This window comes from Somniosus microcephalus, chromosome 8, assembly GCF_052327205.1.
Source record: "Somniosus microcephalus isolate GS21.2 chromosome 8, FLI_Smic_1.0, whole genome shotgun sequence".
Taxonomy (NCBI): Eukaryota; Metazoa; Chordata; class Chondrichthyes; order Squaliformes; family Somniosidae; genus Somniosus; species Somniosus microcephalus.
The window spans coordinates 191824417-191837567 of NC_140994.1; the positions used below are offsets into that span (position 1 = coordinate 191824417).

At 44.2% G+C, this 13151-nt stretch overlaps 1 protein-coding gene across 2 annotated transcripts in view; it reads right to left on the bottom strand.

The window, feature by feature from the left end:
- LOC147113980 (uncharacterized) overlaps nucleotides 1–13151 on the bottom strand; it is a 99986-nt gene that overhangs the window by 28482 nt on the left and 58353 nt on the right. For both annotated transcript variants that reach the window (XM_085995448.1, XM_085995447.1), the window contains exon 5: nucleotides 9456–9624. In XM_085995448.1, coding sequence (XP_085851574.1) covers nucleotides 9456–9624 — 169 coding nt within the window. The remainder of the gene's footprint in view (nucleotides 1–9455; nucleotides 9625–13151) is intronic.

The following is a 13151-nucleotide window of genomic DNA, read 5'->3' on the forward strand; positions in this document are numbered from 1 at the left end:
GGAATGGATAGGGTAGATAGAGAGAAACTTTTTCCACTGGTGCAGGAGTCTAGGACAAGGGGACATAACCTTAAAATCAGAGGCAGGCCATTCAGGAGGGACGTTAGGGAACACTTCTTTACACAAAAGGTGGTAGAAGTGTGGAACTCTCTTCCACAAAAAGCAGTAGATACTATCTCAATTAATAATTTGAACTCGGAGACCAGTAAGATTTGTTAGCCAAGGGTATTACGGGATATGGAGTCAAGGCGGGTAAATGGAGTTAGGATGCAGATCAGCCATGATCTCATTGAATGGTGGAACAGGCACGAGGGGCTGAATGGCCTACTCCTGTTTCTACGGTGGCATAGTAGTTAGCACTGTTGCCTCACAGCGCCAGGGACCCGGGTTCAAATCCAGCCTCGGGTGACTGTCTGTGTGGAGTTTGCACATTCTCCCCGTGTTTGCGTGGGTTTCCTCCGGGTGCTCCGGTTTCCTCCCACAGTCCAAAGATGTGCAGGTTAGGATGATTGGCTATGATAAATTGACCCTTAGTGTTAGGGGGATTAAATATGTGGGGTTACAGGGATAGGGTGGGGTTGGTGTAGGGGTTATGGGGATCAGGTGGGATATGTGTCGGTGCAGGCTCGATGGGCCGAAATGGCCTCTACCTGCACTGTGGGGTTTCTGTGATTTCTGTGATAAAAGGGTTGTGAAAACGTGGAACACACTACCCCATAGACGCAAAGTCAATTGAGGTATTTAAAAGGGAGATAGATACTTACTTATAAAGTAAGCATAAAGAGAGATATAGAGAAACAGCAAGCAATTGGGATTAAAAAGAGCTGGCATAGCTAACAAAAATGACGGAGCAGGTTCAATGGATCAAGTGACCTAATTCTGTCCCATCCATTCTTAAATGGCTAGACCGAACCAGGCTATGGAAAGCAACATTATAACAACCATGTGCTAATGAGCTAACGCAGTGAGGAATGAGCTAAAGCAATCATTACAGTACTGTTATGCGTTATTCCTGTGTTTACATCACTTTACAATCAAATGGATTTCTTGCTAATTTTTTAATCATCTTGCCCAGCATCTTAAAGTGCAAGATATAATATTTTCTTCCCCTCTCCTCCCCCTAAAGAAAAACCTTTTAAGAAAGACAATTTCCATCCACTTTTAACTTTGTAGTGGTGTCAGTTTGTACCCAAGCATGCTGCCAGGTGAGGTAGTCACATCCTGGTACTGTATCAGAAGTGGGATGTGCCTCTATCTCCTCGGACACTGGGACTCAATTAAATTCCTGACCCACGTCTCCAGTATGCTGATAAAAAGGAATGATAGAAACATAGAAGATAGGAGCAGGAGTAGGCCATTCGGCCCTTCGAGCCTGCTCCGCCATTCAATGAGATCATGGCTGATCATCCAAATTCAGTACCCTGTCCCTGCCTTCTCCCCATATCCCTTGATCCCTTTAGCCGTAAGAAATATATCCAACTCTTTTTTGAATATATTTAATGAACTGGCCTCCACTGCCCTCTGTGGCAGAGAATTCCACAGGTTCACCACTCTCTGGGTGAAGAAATTCCTCCTCATTTCAGTCCTAAATGGCTTACCCCTTATCCTTAGACTATGACCCCTGGTTCTGGACTCCCCGGCCATCAGAAACATCCTTCCTGCATCTAGTCTGTCCAGGCCTGACAGAATTTTATAAGTTTCAATGAGATCCCCTCTCATTCTTCTAAACTCCAGTGAGTATAAGCCCAATCGACACAATCTTTCCTCATATGTCATTCCTGCCATCCCAGGTATCAGCCTGGTGAATCTTCGCTGCACTCCTTCCATGGCAAGAACGTCCTTCCTCAGGTAAGGCGACCAAAACTGCACACAGTACTCAAGGTGCGGTCTCACCAAGGCCCTGTACAACTGTAGCAAGACATCCTTGTTCCTGTACTCGAACCCTCTTGCTACGAAGGCCAACATACCATTTGCCTTCTTAACCGCCTGCTGCACCTGCATGCTTACCTTCAGCGACTGGTGCACAAGAACACCCAGGTCTCTTTGCACTTCCCCTTCTCCCAATCTATTGCCATTCAAATAATAATCTGCCTTCCTGTTTTTGCCACCAAAGTGGATAACCTCACATTTATCCACATTATAGTGCATTTGCCATGTTTCTGCCCAATCACCCAATCTGTCCAGGTCGTACTGGAGTTTCACGACATCCTCCTCACAGCTTACCCTCCCACCCAGCTTTGTGTCGTCTGCAAATTTGGAGATATTACATCCAATTCCCTCGTCCAGATCATTAATATATATTGTGAACAGCTGGGGTCCTAGGACCGATCCTTGCGGTACCCCACTAGTCACTGCCTGCCACTCGGAAAATGACCCGTTTATTCCAACTCTTTGCTTTCTGTCCGCCAACCAGTTCTCTATCCAAGTCAATACCTTGCCCCCAATCCCATGTGCCTTAATTTTGCATGCTAATCTCTTATGTGGGACCTTATCGAAAGCCTTCTGAAAGTCCAAATACACCACATCCACTGGTTCTCCCTTATCTATTTTACCAGTTACATCCTCAAAAAATTCCAGTAGATTAGTCAAGCATGATTTACCTTTTGTAAATCCATGTTGACTTTGTCCGATCCTGTCACTGCTTACCAAGTGCTCTGCTATTACATCTTTTATAATAGATTCTAGCATTTTCCCCACTACCGATGTCAGGCTTACCGGTCTACAATTCCCCGCTTTTTCTCGACCACCTTTTTTGAATAGTGGGGTAACATTAGCTACCCTCCAATCCATGGGTACTGTTCCAGAGTCTATCGAGTTCTGGAAGATGACCAGTAATGATGCTGAAGCAGCTGCTATAGTTGTCTCTGAAGCAACTGATAAAGATGAATCAGTGGAATTCTGGCAGACCTCAAGGAAACGTTTTTCACAAGAGTCTAGAATGAGCATGGCATAGACAGGGTAGAGCAGGAGAGATGGATGCAGATCACTGGAGCAGTTCAACTGCTCCCACAGATGACAGAGACAATGCAATCTAAGCCCAAAACCCAACTGAAAACCTGGAGAGCAATTGGATCAATTTGCAACTTTATTTGAACAACTCAATGGCCACCTGTGGAATTGGACAACCTATCTGGTATCCATTGTTTATTGGCAGAACTGAGGTATTATTTACAATCGTAGGTACTGAACAAGCCAAGGACTACTGGAAGTTAAAAATGCTCTACTCTTGCTCATTGCAAGATTGATTAAGAGGTTTACCCTCAGAGTTTTGCTGCCTGTACGGCAAGGTGAAGTAAAGTCCACAGCACCCTCACATAAAAACTAACATTTTTACCAGAAGTAAATTGTAACCTGAGGGAAATAATTTGGACCAGAAAGGGGAACAGATCAAACAGCTTTTCCGGGTAAAGCCAAGATGCAAATCTGGAGAAAAACATGAAGCTATTACAGCTCTTAGATACCCTGACTAACCAAGGAGACACTTTGGAATAAAGGATACAGTAACGGATGGGCAAAATACCAGCCAGGGCACATTAATCCAAATGCACAAAACCATCCAATACATCTTGTACTATGTTCCACAAGGCCACTTTTGCTGAAGAATGAACACAATTCCAGAATGTTCCACGCCACTTCAACCACTGCCCACAAGAATAATTTACCTAGGACTGCTGAGTTGCTGACTACTGCAGTGAGTTTGGGAGGGGAGAGAAACAAGTACAAGCATTTATTAGTTCAGGGAGCTGTCAAAACCTATGCAGGCCCAACATTTATTAACCAAGTACACGGACTATGATCAAGAAGTCCAAATACATTGTGTACATGGAGATGTTAAACCTTCCTCTATTTATGTTCGGCTTAGTAGAGGGTCAGACGTATTTACTTATAGTTGAAGTAGTGGCCAGCTTGCTCAGAGAGGTAGTCCTGGGATTTGAGCTCTACATGTTAAAGGATGTTACCCCAGAGAATTCAAGTCAGTTTGGTTACTATCTGAGTGAAGGCAAATAATGAAAAGGAACTTGAACCAGGGGAAATATTTTCACTGGACACTACTTTGGTCACCCCATAGCTTAAATTCAGGAAAGAACAAAGCATTAAAAGTACCACCAAACAGATAGATGGAGGTAATAGCACCCCATGGGTACCTACTCACACTGTGCTATTCCAGACCAATAACAATAATTTAATCCCATATTACTCTAAGTTTTATGTATTAGTAGCATTACCATAGAACTGGGAAAGTTAAGAGTAAAACATTGAGATTTGTAATCGTGTATTGCGTATGGATTTATCCGAATCCCTAGAATAAAAATAAAGTTGGACAATTGCTGAAATTCTGAGGCATTCACCAATGACACTGACCCACGGCATCCCATTGTCAGGCTACTTTCAGAGAGAGAAAGGACCACTGAGAAGAATTCCACAAAGATTCAGTTCCCCTTTACATTGATGAGGAAATGGTGAATTTTGCAAACCGCTCTCAGAAGGTCAGTGGAAAATAACAAATAAGACAAGTCTCATTCCAATGGACTTACTGATGCAACTTTTGGATGGAGTTTATGAATTTGGTCAGTTAAGGAGAAAACGCTGCTTCCAAGTACTGTGGATCATTTGTTTTTGTGTAAGGGTTACTCACAGCAGAGACTCTTTCCTACATTAGTCGGTCTTTATCAGTTTACAGTAATGCCCTTTGTTTTCCATGGGTCTCAGCCACATTTCAGAGGCTAATGAACTACATACTAAGGAGATTACAAAACGTTTTATTTCCCAATTGTTGAAGGAACTGCACAATACGGTTTTATTGGGAGTCCAAGGTGATATAAACCATGTGGTACTATCCCCGAGCTTGGATTCGTGAAGCTATTTAATAAATCTTCAAAAATTATGCTGCAGAAGTTTGTTACTGATGAACCAGATCACTGGGATTCGTTAGCCCTTTTTAGACGATATTGCTTTCTACAGTGCTTTTTGAAAAGCACACCAAGACCATTTACGTTCAAAGGTTACAATAAGGTTTAACTATTAATCTAAACAAACGTGCATTAAGTCAAAGGTTATGAGCTTGGTAATAGGCTGATGAAACCTGCAGTATCCAAGACACAGGAAACAAACAGATTGTGTGCCCCATCTCCAGGAAGAAGCTGCAATCTTTGAGTTCTTGCAGGCTCCTGTAGTATGTTCATTGTCACTTTGCAATGCCTACAGTTACACTCAGGGATTTTAATACAAAAATCCATGTATTAACCATGCAGATACGATAATGGCTGGCCTGAGTTGAGGTAGTTGATCTCAGCCACGGTAGTAGGGGAGTTGCACTTTGAGAGTAATTTTCACTTTGGGCACAGGCAGAAATTTGGCGGTAGCAGGTTGCCCGGCCATTAAACACCCCGTCTGATTTACCTTTCGACTGAACTCAGTGGACAGCCAATCCACAACAACCAGTTTTCTAGCCGCATCCAAAGTGAAAATTACCCTCTTTGCCTCAGTGTCCATGGGTAAGGGAGAAAAAAAAATCAGCTAGGCTCCCAACACCTGATCACTACATGACCTTGTACAGTACTGGGAAGGGTTTGAAAAAAAACCCTCTGCATCACAAAGCACAAGAGATGTATTTTAATGCCAGACAGCTTACTCTGCAGAATGCCACCTGTCTTGTCATCAATAAATGAGGGTCTTTAAGCTCTTCCTGTGAATTCTTTAGGCTCACTGAGCTGGGATAGCCCTGTTCATTTTGGAAACAGCAGTAGTGTCAGCTGTGGCTCAGTTGGTAGCACACTCGCCTCTGAGTCAGAAGATTGTGGGTTCAAGTCCCACTCCAGGGACTTGAGCACATAAAGCTAGGCTGACACTCCAGTGCAGTGCTGAGGGGGTACTGCACTGTCGGAGGTGCCGTCTTTCGGATGAGACGTTAAACCGAGGCCCCGTCTGCTCTCTCAGGTGGACGTAAAAGATCCCACAGCACTATTTCAAAGAGCAGGGGAGTTATCCCTGGTGTCCTGGCCAATACTTATCCCTCAACCAACATAACAAAAACAGATTATCTGGTCATTATCATATTGCTGTTTGTGGGACCTTGCTGTGCGCAAATTGGCTGCTGCGTTTCCCACAGTACAACAGTGACTCCACTTCAAAAGTACTTCATTGGCTGTAAAACGCTTTGAGATGTCCAGTGGTCGTGAAATGCGCTATATAAATGCAAGTCTTTCTTTCTTTTTAGTTAGTTGCCAGGGACCTCCATCCAGGATGCAGGCCAGTTTAATTGGCAGCTCTACTGGTCAGCCCCTGTGCCTGGAGGGGCGAGAGGTCAAGTCTTCATCTTCCTGTCCATAGAGGAAACAACAGAACTAGGGAACACATGTTCTGTGTTAGTGGGTAAGTTCTACTTAGGTAAGGCCTAGGCCAGCTTATCATAAGAAATAAAAGAGCAAACCAAGCACAGAGCAAACCGTGGTCCAATTAAGTGATAGGACTGGCTGTAAGAAAGTATTACTTAACCAATTAACAGGGCTGGTGTGGTGTGGTTTATTTTCTTCTTTTTTATGAAAACACACTGAAATGATAAATTAAGGTGAGATTTGTTATAACTGATTTGCGGTATGTTCATTTAGGACTGTAAAATAAAGCAGCTCAAAACAATTCGTATGGGGCTTTGTCTCGCTAAAGTGTTAATTAATCCAGCCCTAGGAAGATTGGAGGACAAGTTTATGGTTAGCAGATCATATAACAAGGTGGTTACACCCCCAGGTCACGCTATGGTATAACAATGGTATGGCAGTACGGGCAAAATCCCAATCTTAAGTGATGTGAATGCCACTTATGGGAAACCAGTAATGCTGAACCCAAGAAAATATCTAGAGCAGACTTAAGATTTGTACAAGGATATAAAATTCCTCATTAGGCATTCCTGTAGTACATAAAATAAGAATGCTCATCACTGCTCCTAAAACCTACAGGGAGCTACTCCAGCCAAAGTTTGAATCAAAGTTGGAAGGGGGAGGGAGCAGATGTGTTATGGCGACCATATAACATGCAGATCCTATAGGTGCTGGCTTCATACAATGAGTTTTTAGAATTAGATTTTAGTGTAACAGGCAGGGCATCTGACATTTCCTTAGTTTTTTTTCTAGCACTGGTACTATTTAACCCATTGCTGCTCAGTGCCCCCTATCTGTGGTTTGGTCAGGTCTCGATTATGATCAGGTGACGCTTCATGATGGACTGCCTTCTCCAAATAAAGAAACTGGGGTGGTTGTCACACCCTTTAGACTCGTATGTAAACGTTCATTAAAGCCCAAAATAGGGTAGAAGTGGACAGTCTCTCAAAAGAGTAGCCCCCGTCAAACTGGGGAAATGAATGTAGCTGCCTGGTGAGACAGTTTGGAGAAAGCCCATGATATATATCCAGTTCATGTATATAATGATAAATTTACTCAGTCCATAAAAATAATTAAATCCAAGTAGTTCTTTTTTCAACAGAATCATCTTTTTAGCCACTTTTGGCCGGATGCCTGTACCTTTTAATGTTGCAAATCAGTCAAAAGTAATGCAATTATTTTGTCATGATGCATCATCCTGTGATTTGCACCATAGAGTGTAACTTTCCCTTTCAGTCTTTTCATTCACCTGCACTTTAATTTTAATCAGTAATATGTTTTAAAGTGCCAGTGTCTGCCTCTCTGTCTATCCAAGGGTGAAAGATGTTTCTACTTGGTTACTGTAACACACTGATCTACTTCATTTACCAGCACTGTTTAGAATCAATGAGGTGCCACTGAACGCAACATGTACAAGCACTTGTTTTAGTAACCAGTTGGGCTTACAGGCTCTATGGCCCGTAATTTGCGGTCAGCAGCAAAGTAAGCTTCCCACAAAGATCTTGCAATCTCTGTGGCGACCAGTGAAAATGACTGACTGCAACTTCAGGATTTCAGTGTTAGGATTCTGTTCGTTCACTGATATTATCCACCACAAATTCCAGGCCAATATATGCTGAGCTCTGCTCTGAGCATCGGCATTCACTTAGACTCTTAATTTTAAACATTACCACTGAGTACAGCTGAACAAGTGCCAACTTAGTTGTTGCAGTGATCACCTGGAAAATGAATTCACTTTTAAGTGCACTGAGAGAAGCAGAACACCTAGGGCTAGATTTTCGTGGAGCCGTTAGGCGGGGTTTCAGGCGTGTTGGGGGGGAATCCTGAATTTGGGGGTCCCGACGCCATCCCGCCCAAAACCCCGCCCCACGTAAGTTTCAGGGGCGGCGGATACCCACCCCACACTGGGACCCGCCGAAACCAGGCGGGAAGGGATTAGTGCCAATTAACTGCCTGTTAACAGGTAGTTAACAGGCAGTTTTTAGCCTAATCCCTATTTTGAGGGGTTTCGTGTGGGATTACCGACGGCTCCAAACCACGCCAGGTTAGAGCAGGCGGGCCGTCGGGTTGAAGGAGTTGGAGGGGTCGCGATGTCAGTGCTCAGGTGAGTGATGGGTGCATGAGTGTAAGGGTAAGTGTGTTTGGTGTGTCTAAAGTGTGTAAAGAACTTTTACTTACCTGTACTTACCTTCACAGCCTTTCTTCCTGTAGCCGTCGGGAGCGCATCACTCAGCCGGAACTGAAAGCGGAATGGCTGCGATCTGTCAAAAGTGACAGCCTTCAGCTTTGAGTGCTGGTGAGAGTTCTAACTGAGTCTGTGCAGAAGGACTCATGTTAGAACTCAGAGTGTCAGTGTTTCACAGCTTCAAACAGCTGCGAAACACTGATATTTCATCTGTCAAAAACTCTTGACAGATGAAATTGCAGTCTGTGACGTCACCTGTTGCCGGGTGGCCCTTAATTGGCCTGCTGAGCCCGCTGGGCGGGCTCAACAAGGTCAATCCAGGGAAAATCGCGCGACTGGCCAGACATCGAAGTAGGCGGGTCAAAAACCCGAAAGGGGAAGTGCCGCCTTCTTCCCGACAGGTTCGGGAAAATCTACCCCCTACACTTTAAAACATGCAGCAAATTAAAATTGAAAGTGCCAGTGAGGGGAAAAACTGACTAGTGGTGCCAAAAAAGAACTATCTCCTGCAACTGTCCAACATTTTAGCCATTTGTCCTGTGACTGCCCTATGATGTTCATCACACCGAATCACTTGTTCTATTCATAAGAGGCCAGGCATTTCCCCAGGAAGAAGGCAATAAAATTCAATGGTAGAATTAGTTCCAAGACACACCTAATGACCAAATCAGCATAATTATGTGCTATGGACCAGAATAGCTGGTCACCTCTTGGGTCAAGGGTGGCATATAGCAGTGTAAGAGCAAAATGGCGGCGTGGTAGAGAAAATCGAATGGTGGAGTGCTACACTCGCACACAAAAAAAATTTGCTCTTAATGAAGTTGGATCCCAGTCAACTCATTTCTTGATACATCTGCTAAACTAAATACGCTTGAATTTACAGCCTCCTTTCTTACTTTTCTTGAAGCCCAGGTGAGGTATTCTGGCGATGGGAGTGTTGCGGTCACACATGAAATTATGCAAAGCCTTCAGGAAGTTTTGCTCTGCAGAAAGAAGTTCGCTTGGATTGGCTGGTTGATTCACTTGTGCATTTCCAGCTGCCATACTTTCTGATTCAACTTTGTCCTGGAAGGAAAAAAAAGAGTTTAATTAAAATTCAAGAATAAAAGACAGAACCATCCTGTGACAAGAATGCCCTGGTAACAGAAGAGGGTGTTGCAGTCTGGAATATACCAGTCAGAAGTGGAATACCTCACAGCAGGACTTACCTAACTACAGGGCAACTCGCTTAGGAAAAAGGCCATTGTGGTGTAGAGTTGATAATCTATATTCTGGCAGGGGAACAGGTCCATGTAAACCTACTCAGTGGTCTTACTACTGGTATCTGTTGAGTTTATATAGTCTATCCAGCTGGCCTCCTGTTAAGAGGAGAATGAAGAAGGGACACTGATTCTGCACAGGTTATTTCAGACAAGTTTTGAAAATTTATGACAAATGATATGCAACTGTTCTATGGAAATAACCTAGCAGGAAGCAAAATCCAAAGCACTTGTGGTGTAACTAGAACAGACTGCAATATTTATAAAAGTCAATCAACATGCAGGATCTGAAGGAATGTACAAAACAAGATCTTAATTGCTCATAAAGTCACTGCACAGTCAGTCATTCAATTACATGACAACACATGGAACTAGAGACGATTATTGGGGTGGCTCAGTATTTTTTTCCACTGTTCAGTTCTACATGGAAATCTATAGGATGTCCTCCCTTCAGATCTCAACTTTGACTAAATGGGCGCATGGAGGTACATGCGACAGTTTTAATGATTACCTTTCCTTTCCCAACTAAAATCTTCATTATTCAAACTGAATAAAAAGAAAAAAAAAATCACTGCTTCAGCACGAGGATGCAACCCTGCAGAAAAGTAACATCATAGGCAATACAAGGTACACCAACAGTGGAGAGGGAGGATGCCCTGATCTTAGCTGTCATGTTTGGGGAGGTGCTGAGATTCTCCACAGCACAGGAGAAAAAGAAATGGAGGGCAAATCGGACCAAATCAGATTTATGCACTCACAAGCAGCTGGTTATCAAACCTGCCCAGCAAAGGTTTTGGAACAAAGATTGGCCTGTTCCACAGACAACAAATCACTTATTTTCTTACAAGGCCGAATGACAAACATTTACCTAAGCAATGTGGAACAACAGGAAATGTAAATTGTATAATTCAAAAACCTCCCATTAACCCTCAAGGCTCAATATTGTCACTTACCTTCTTGCATCATGCAACATTTAATATTTGGGGGATAGTTACAGTAACTACAACAAGACCATTTGACTGCATGAGACATCATAGCCAAGCCCTTCCTGCTCCAATGTCCATGTTTACTGCAGGGGTTGCAAGAGTGCTCCCCTCACTAACCCAGAAAAAACTTTTGATGGCCACTATATAGCACTACCTCACTCGCTTTCTCAGACCTCCGATTCACTCCTTACCTCCACTGCCCACCTTGCCTCAAGTCTCCAACTAGCGTATGTCCACTCCCTTCTCCTAGGTAAACAAGAGTGAGATTGATCCCATGGAGGAGGAATGTATCCTAGATTAAGTGAGACAACCTCTATAACCTACAGTTGTTATAAAATACCATGGGGGAAAAATTCGGTATCGCCCCATTTGGGGCGCCATTATTAGCGGTGTGCAAAGTTTAGCGCCTGGCGCTAATTATCGCCTCCGACAGCAGACTTGGCTTTTATCGCCCCTGGAGGTGCTTGGAGCGCTAAATCAGGCGCTACACACCTCTCTTAAGGCAGTAAGGCTGAGGAGTGAGGCGCTACCTCACAGCACTGGCAAAGCTCATGCGATGTCAGTCAGCAATGGAACACAGACACACTGGCACCGTCCAATTCTTAAAGGGGAGTTCTGACGAATGGTCATCAACCTGAAACGTTAACTCTCTTTCTCTCTTCACAGATGCTGCTTGACCTGCTGAGTTTCTCCTGCATTTTCTGTTTTTATTTTAAAGGGGAGGGTTGATCTTGCTCTCCATCCACATCCTGCTCATTGCAGCCTTGAATCTCGGCCTGAATCTCAGCCTGGAGAGACCTGTACATCAAATCTGCTGGAAAGAACAATGGAGAGAACCAGGGAAAGAGCTCAGAGTGCAGCCCCCATAGTCTCTTCTAAATCGATACAAGGGCAAATCAAAACCAACCTGCAAAGTGCTGCTCAGTGCCAAAAACTCCTTCACACAGCGTTGAATCTCTCCAGAAGTCTCTCTCTCTCTCTCTCTCTCAGAATGTGTGGTGCAAAAATGTCACCGACAAAAAAAGGCAGGAAGTGGTTGCCTTTAAATAGCGCTCCCCCAGTCCCTTTCTGACAGCATAACGCTCCCCTCAACCTGTCGTTGCTAGCGGCAGGCGGTAAGGCAGGGGGCGCCACTGATTATCCGGTCCGGGGCGCTAATGGGGCATTGCGCACTCGACTGACGTCACGATCTGCCGGCGCAGGAGATCGTGGCGGTAGTGTTTAGCGCCACCGCAAAATGTCTGGTCAATTTTGCGAGCGGCGTAAACATCACTGCGCCCGGGCGCTAGTTGCTTTGCGCCCCACTTGGCACCCTCTTAAGGCGCTAACGGGAGGCGCAAACAACTGAATTTTTCCCCCCATTTGCGTTCCAGGCAGCAATGGTGTCAGAGAGTGAGCATGTGAAGATTCAATACTGGCATTCTGCGCAGACTTTTCCAAGTGATGTACAGCAGTGGGGCCACTGGTATAACCATGAACATGTAAGTGCCAGTATTGTCACCAAGCTTTAATACTGTGCGGTGTGCTTCTTGTTTGGTAATCTCAATTATTACCTCAAATCGCTCCCACCAAGACTTCACCTTCATGTTATTAAGCCCTAAATGCTCTCTCCAGACACAATTCAAACATGGAATGGCAAAGTCTAGAATTTTTCACAGTTCAAGTAGCACAGCATAAAAATGTCATACACTCACTATTGTGCCTTACTTAAAGTGTAGTGCCAAAATGTAGACCATTCATTGCCCAAAAGCAAAAACTGGCAACGTGCAGTTGCTAACTCAGAAGATAATGAAGCTCTCCCATCGCAATGTGTAATGCTGGTAATTGATCCCCGTGCTACAGTAAGATCAGTTCGGAACGATAATCATCATGCATAAATTTTTTCCAGCTCAACATCAGCAAGACAGAAACTTTCCAGAAACTCGGTGCCCTAAACCTTGATCCCATCCCCCTATCTAGACACGTACTTAAGCTCAACCTGACTACGCAACCTCGGTGTCCTGCTGAGCCCTGAGCCAAGAACTTCAAACTCCACAACCTGCCCATCAAGACTACCTATTTCCATGTCTGAAATATCATCCATCTCTGCCTTTACCCTATCCCACTGCTGCTGAAACTCTGACCTTTGTCACTTCCAAATTCAACTTTGAAAATACATCTTGCTGGCTTTCCAAGCTCCACCCTACATAAATTCAGCTCATCCAGAACACCTCCATCCATATCCTATCCCCTGACCTCCACTGGCTCCCTATTCTCTACCCTTCCAAAGATGGTCTAATGGATAGCCTCCCTCCCTATTGTCGATGATGGAGCCTTCAGCCATTTTGCTCCTACACTCTAGAATTCC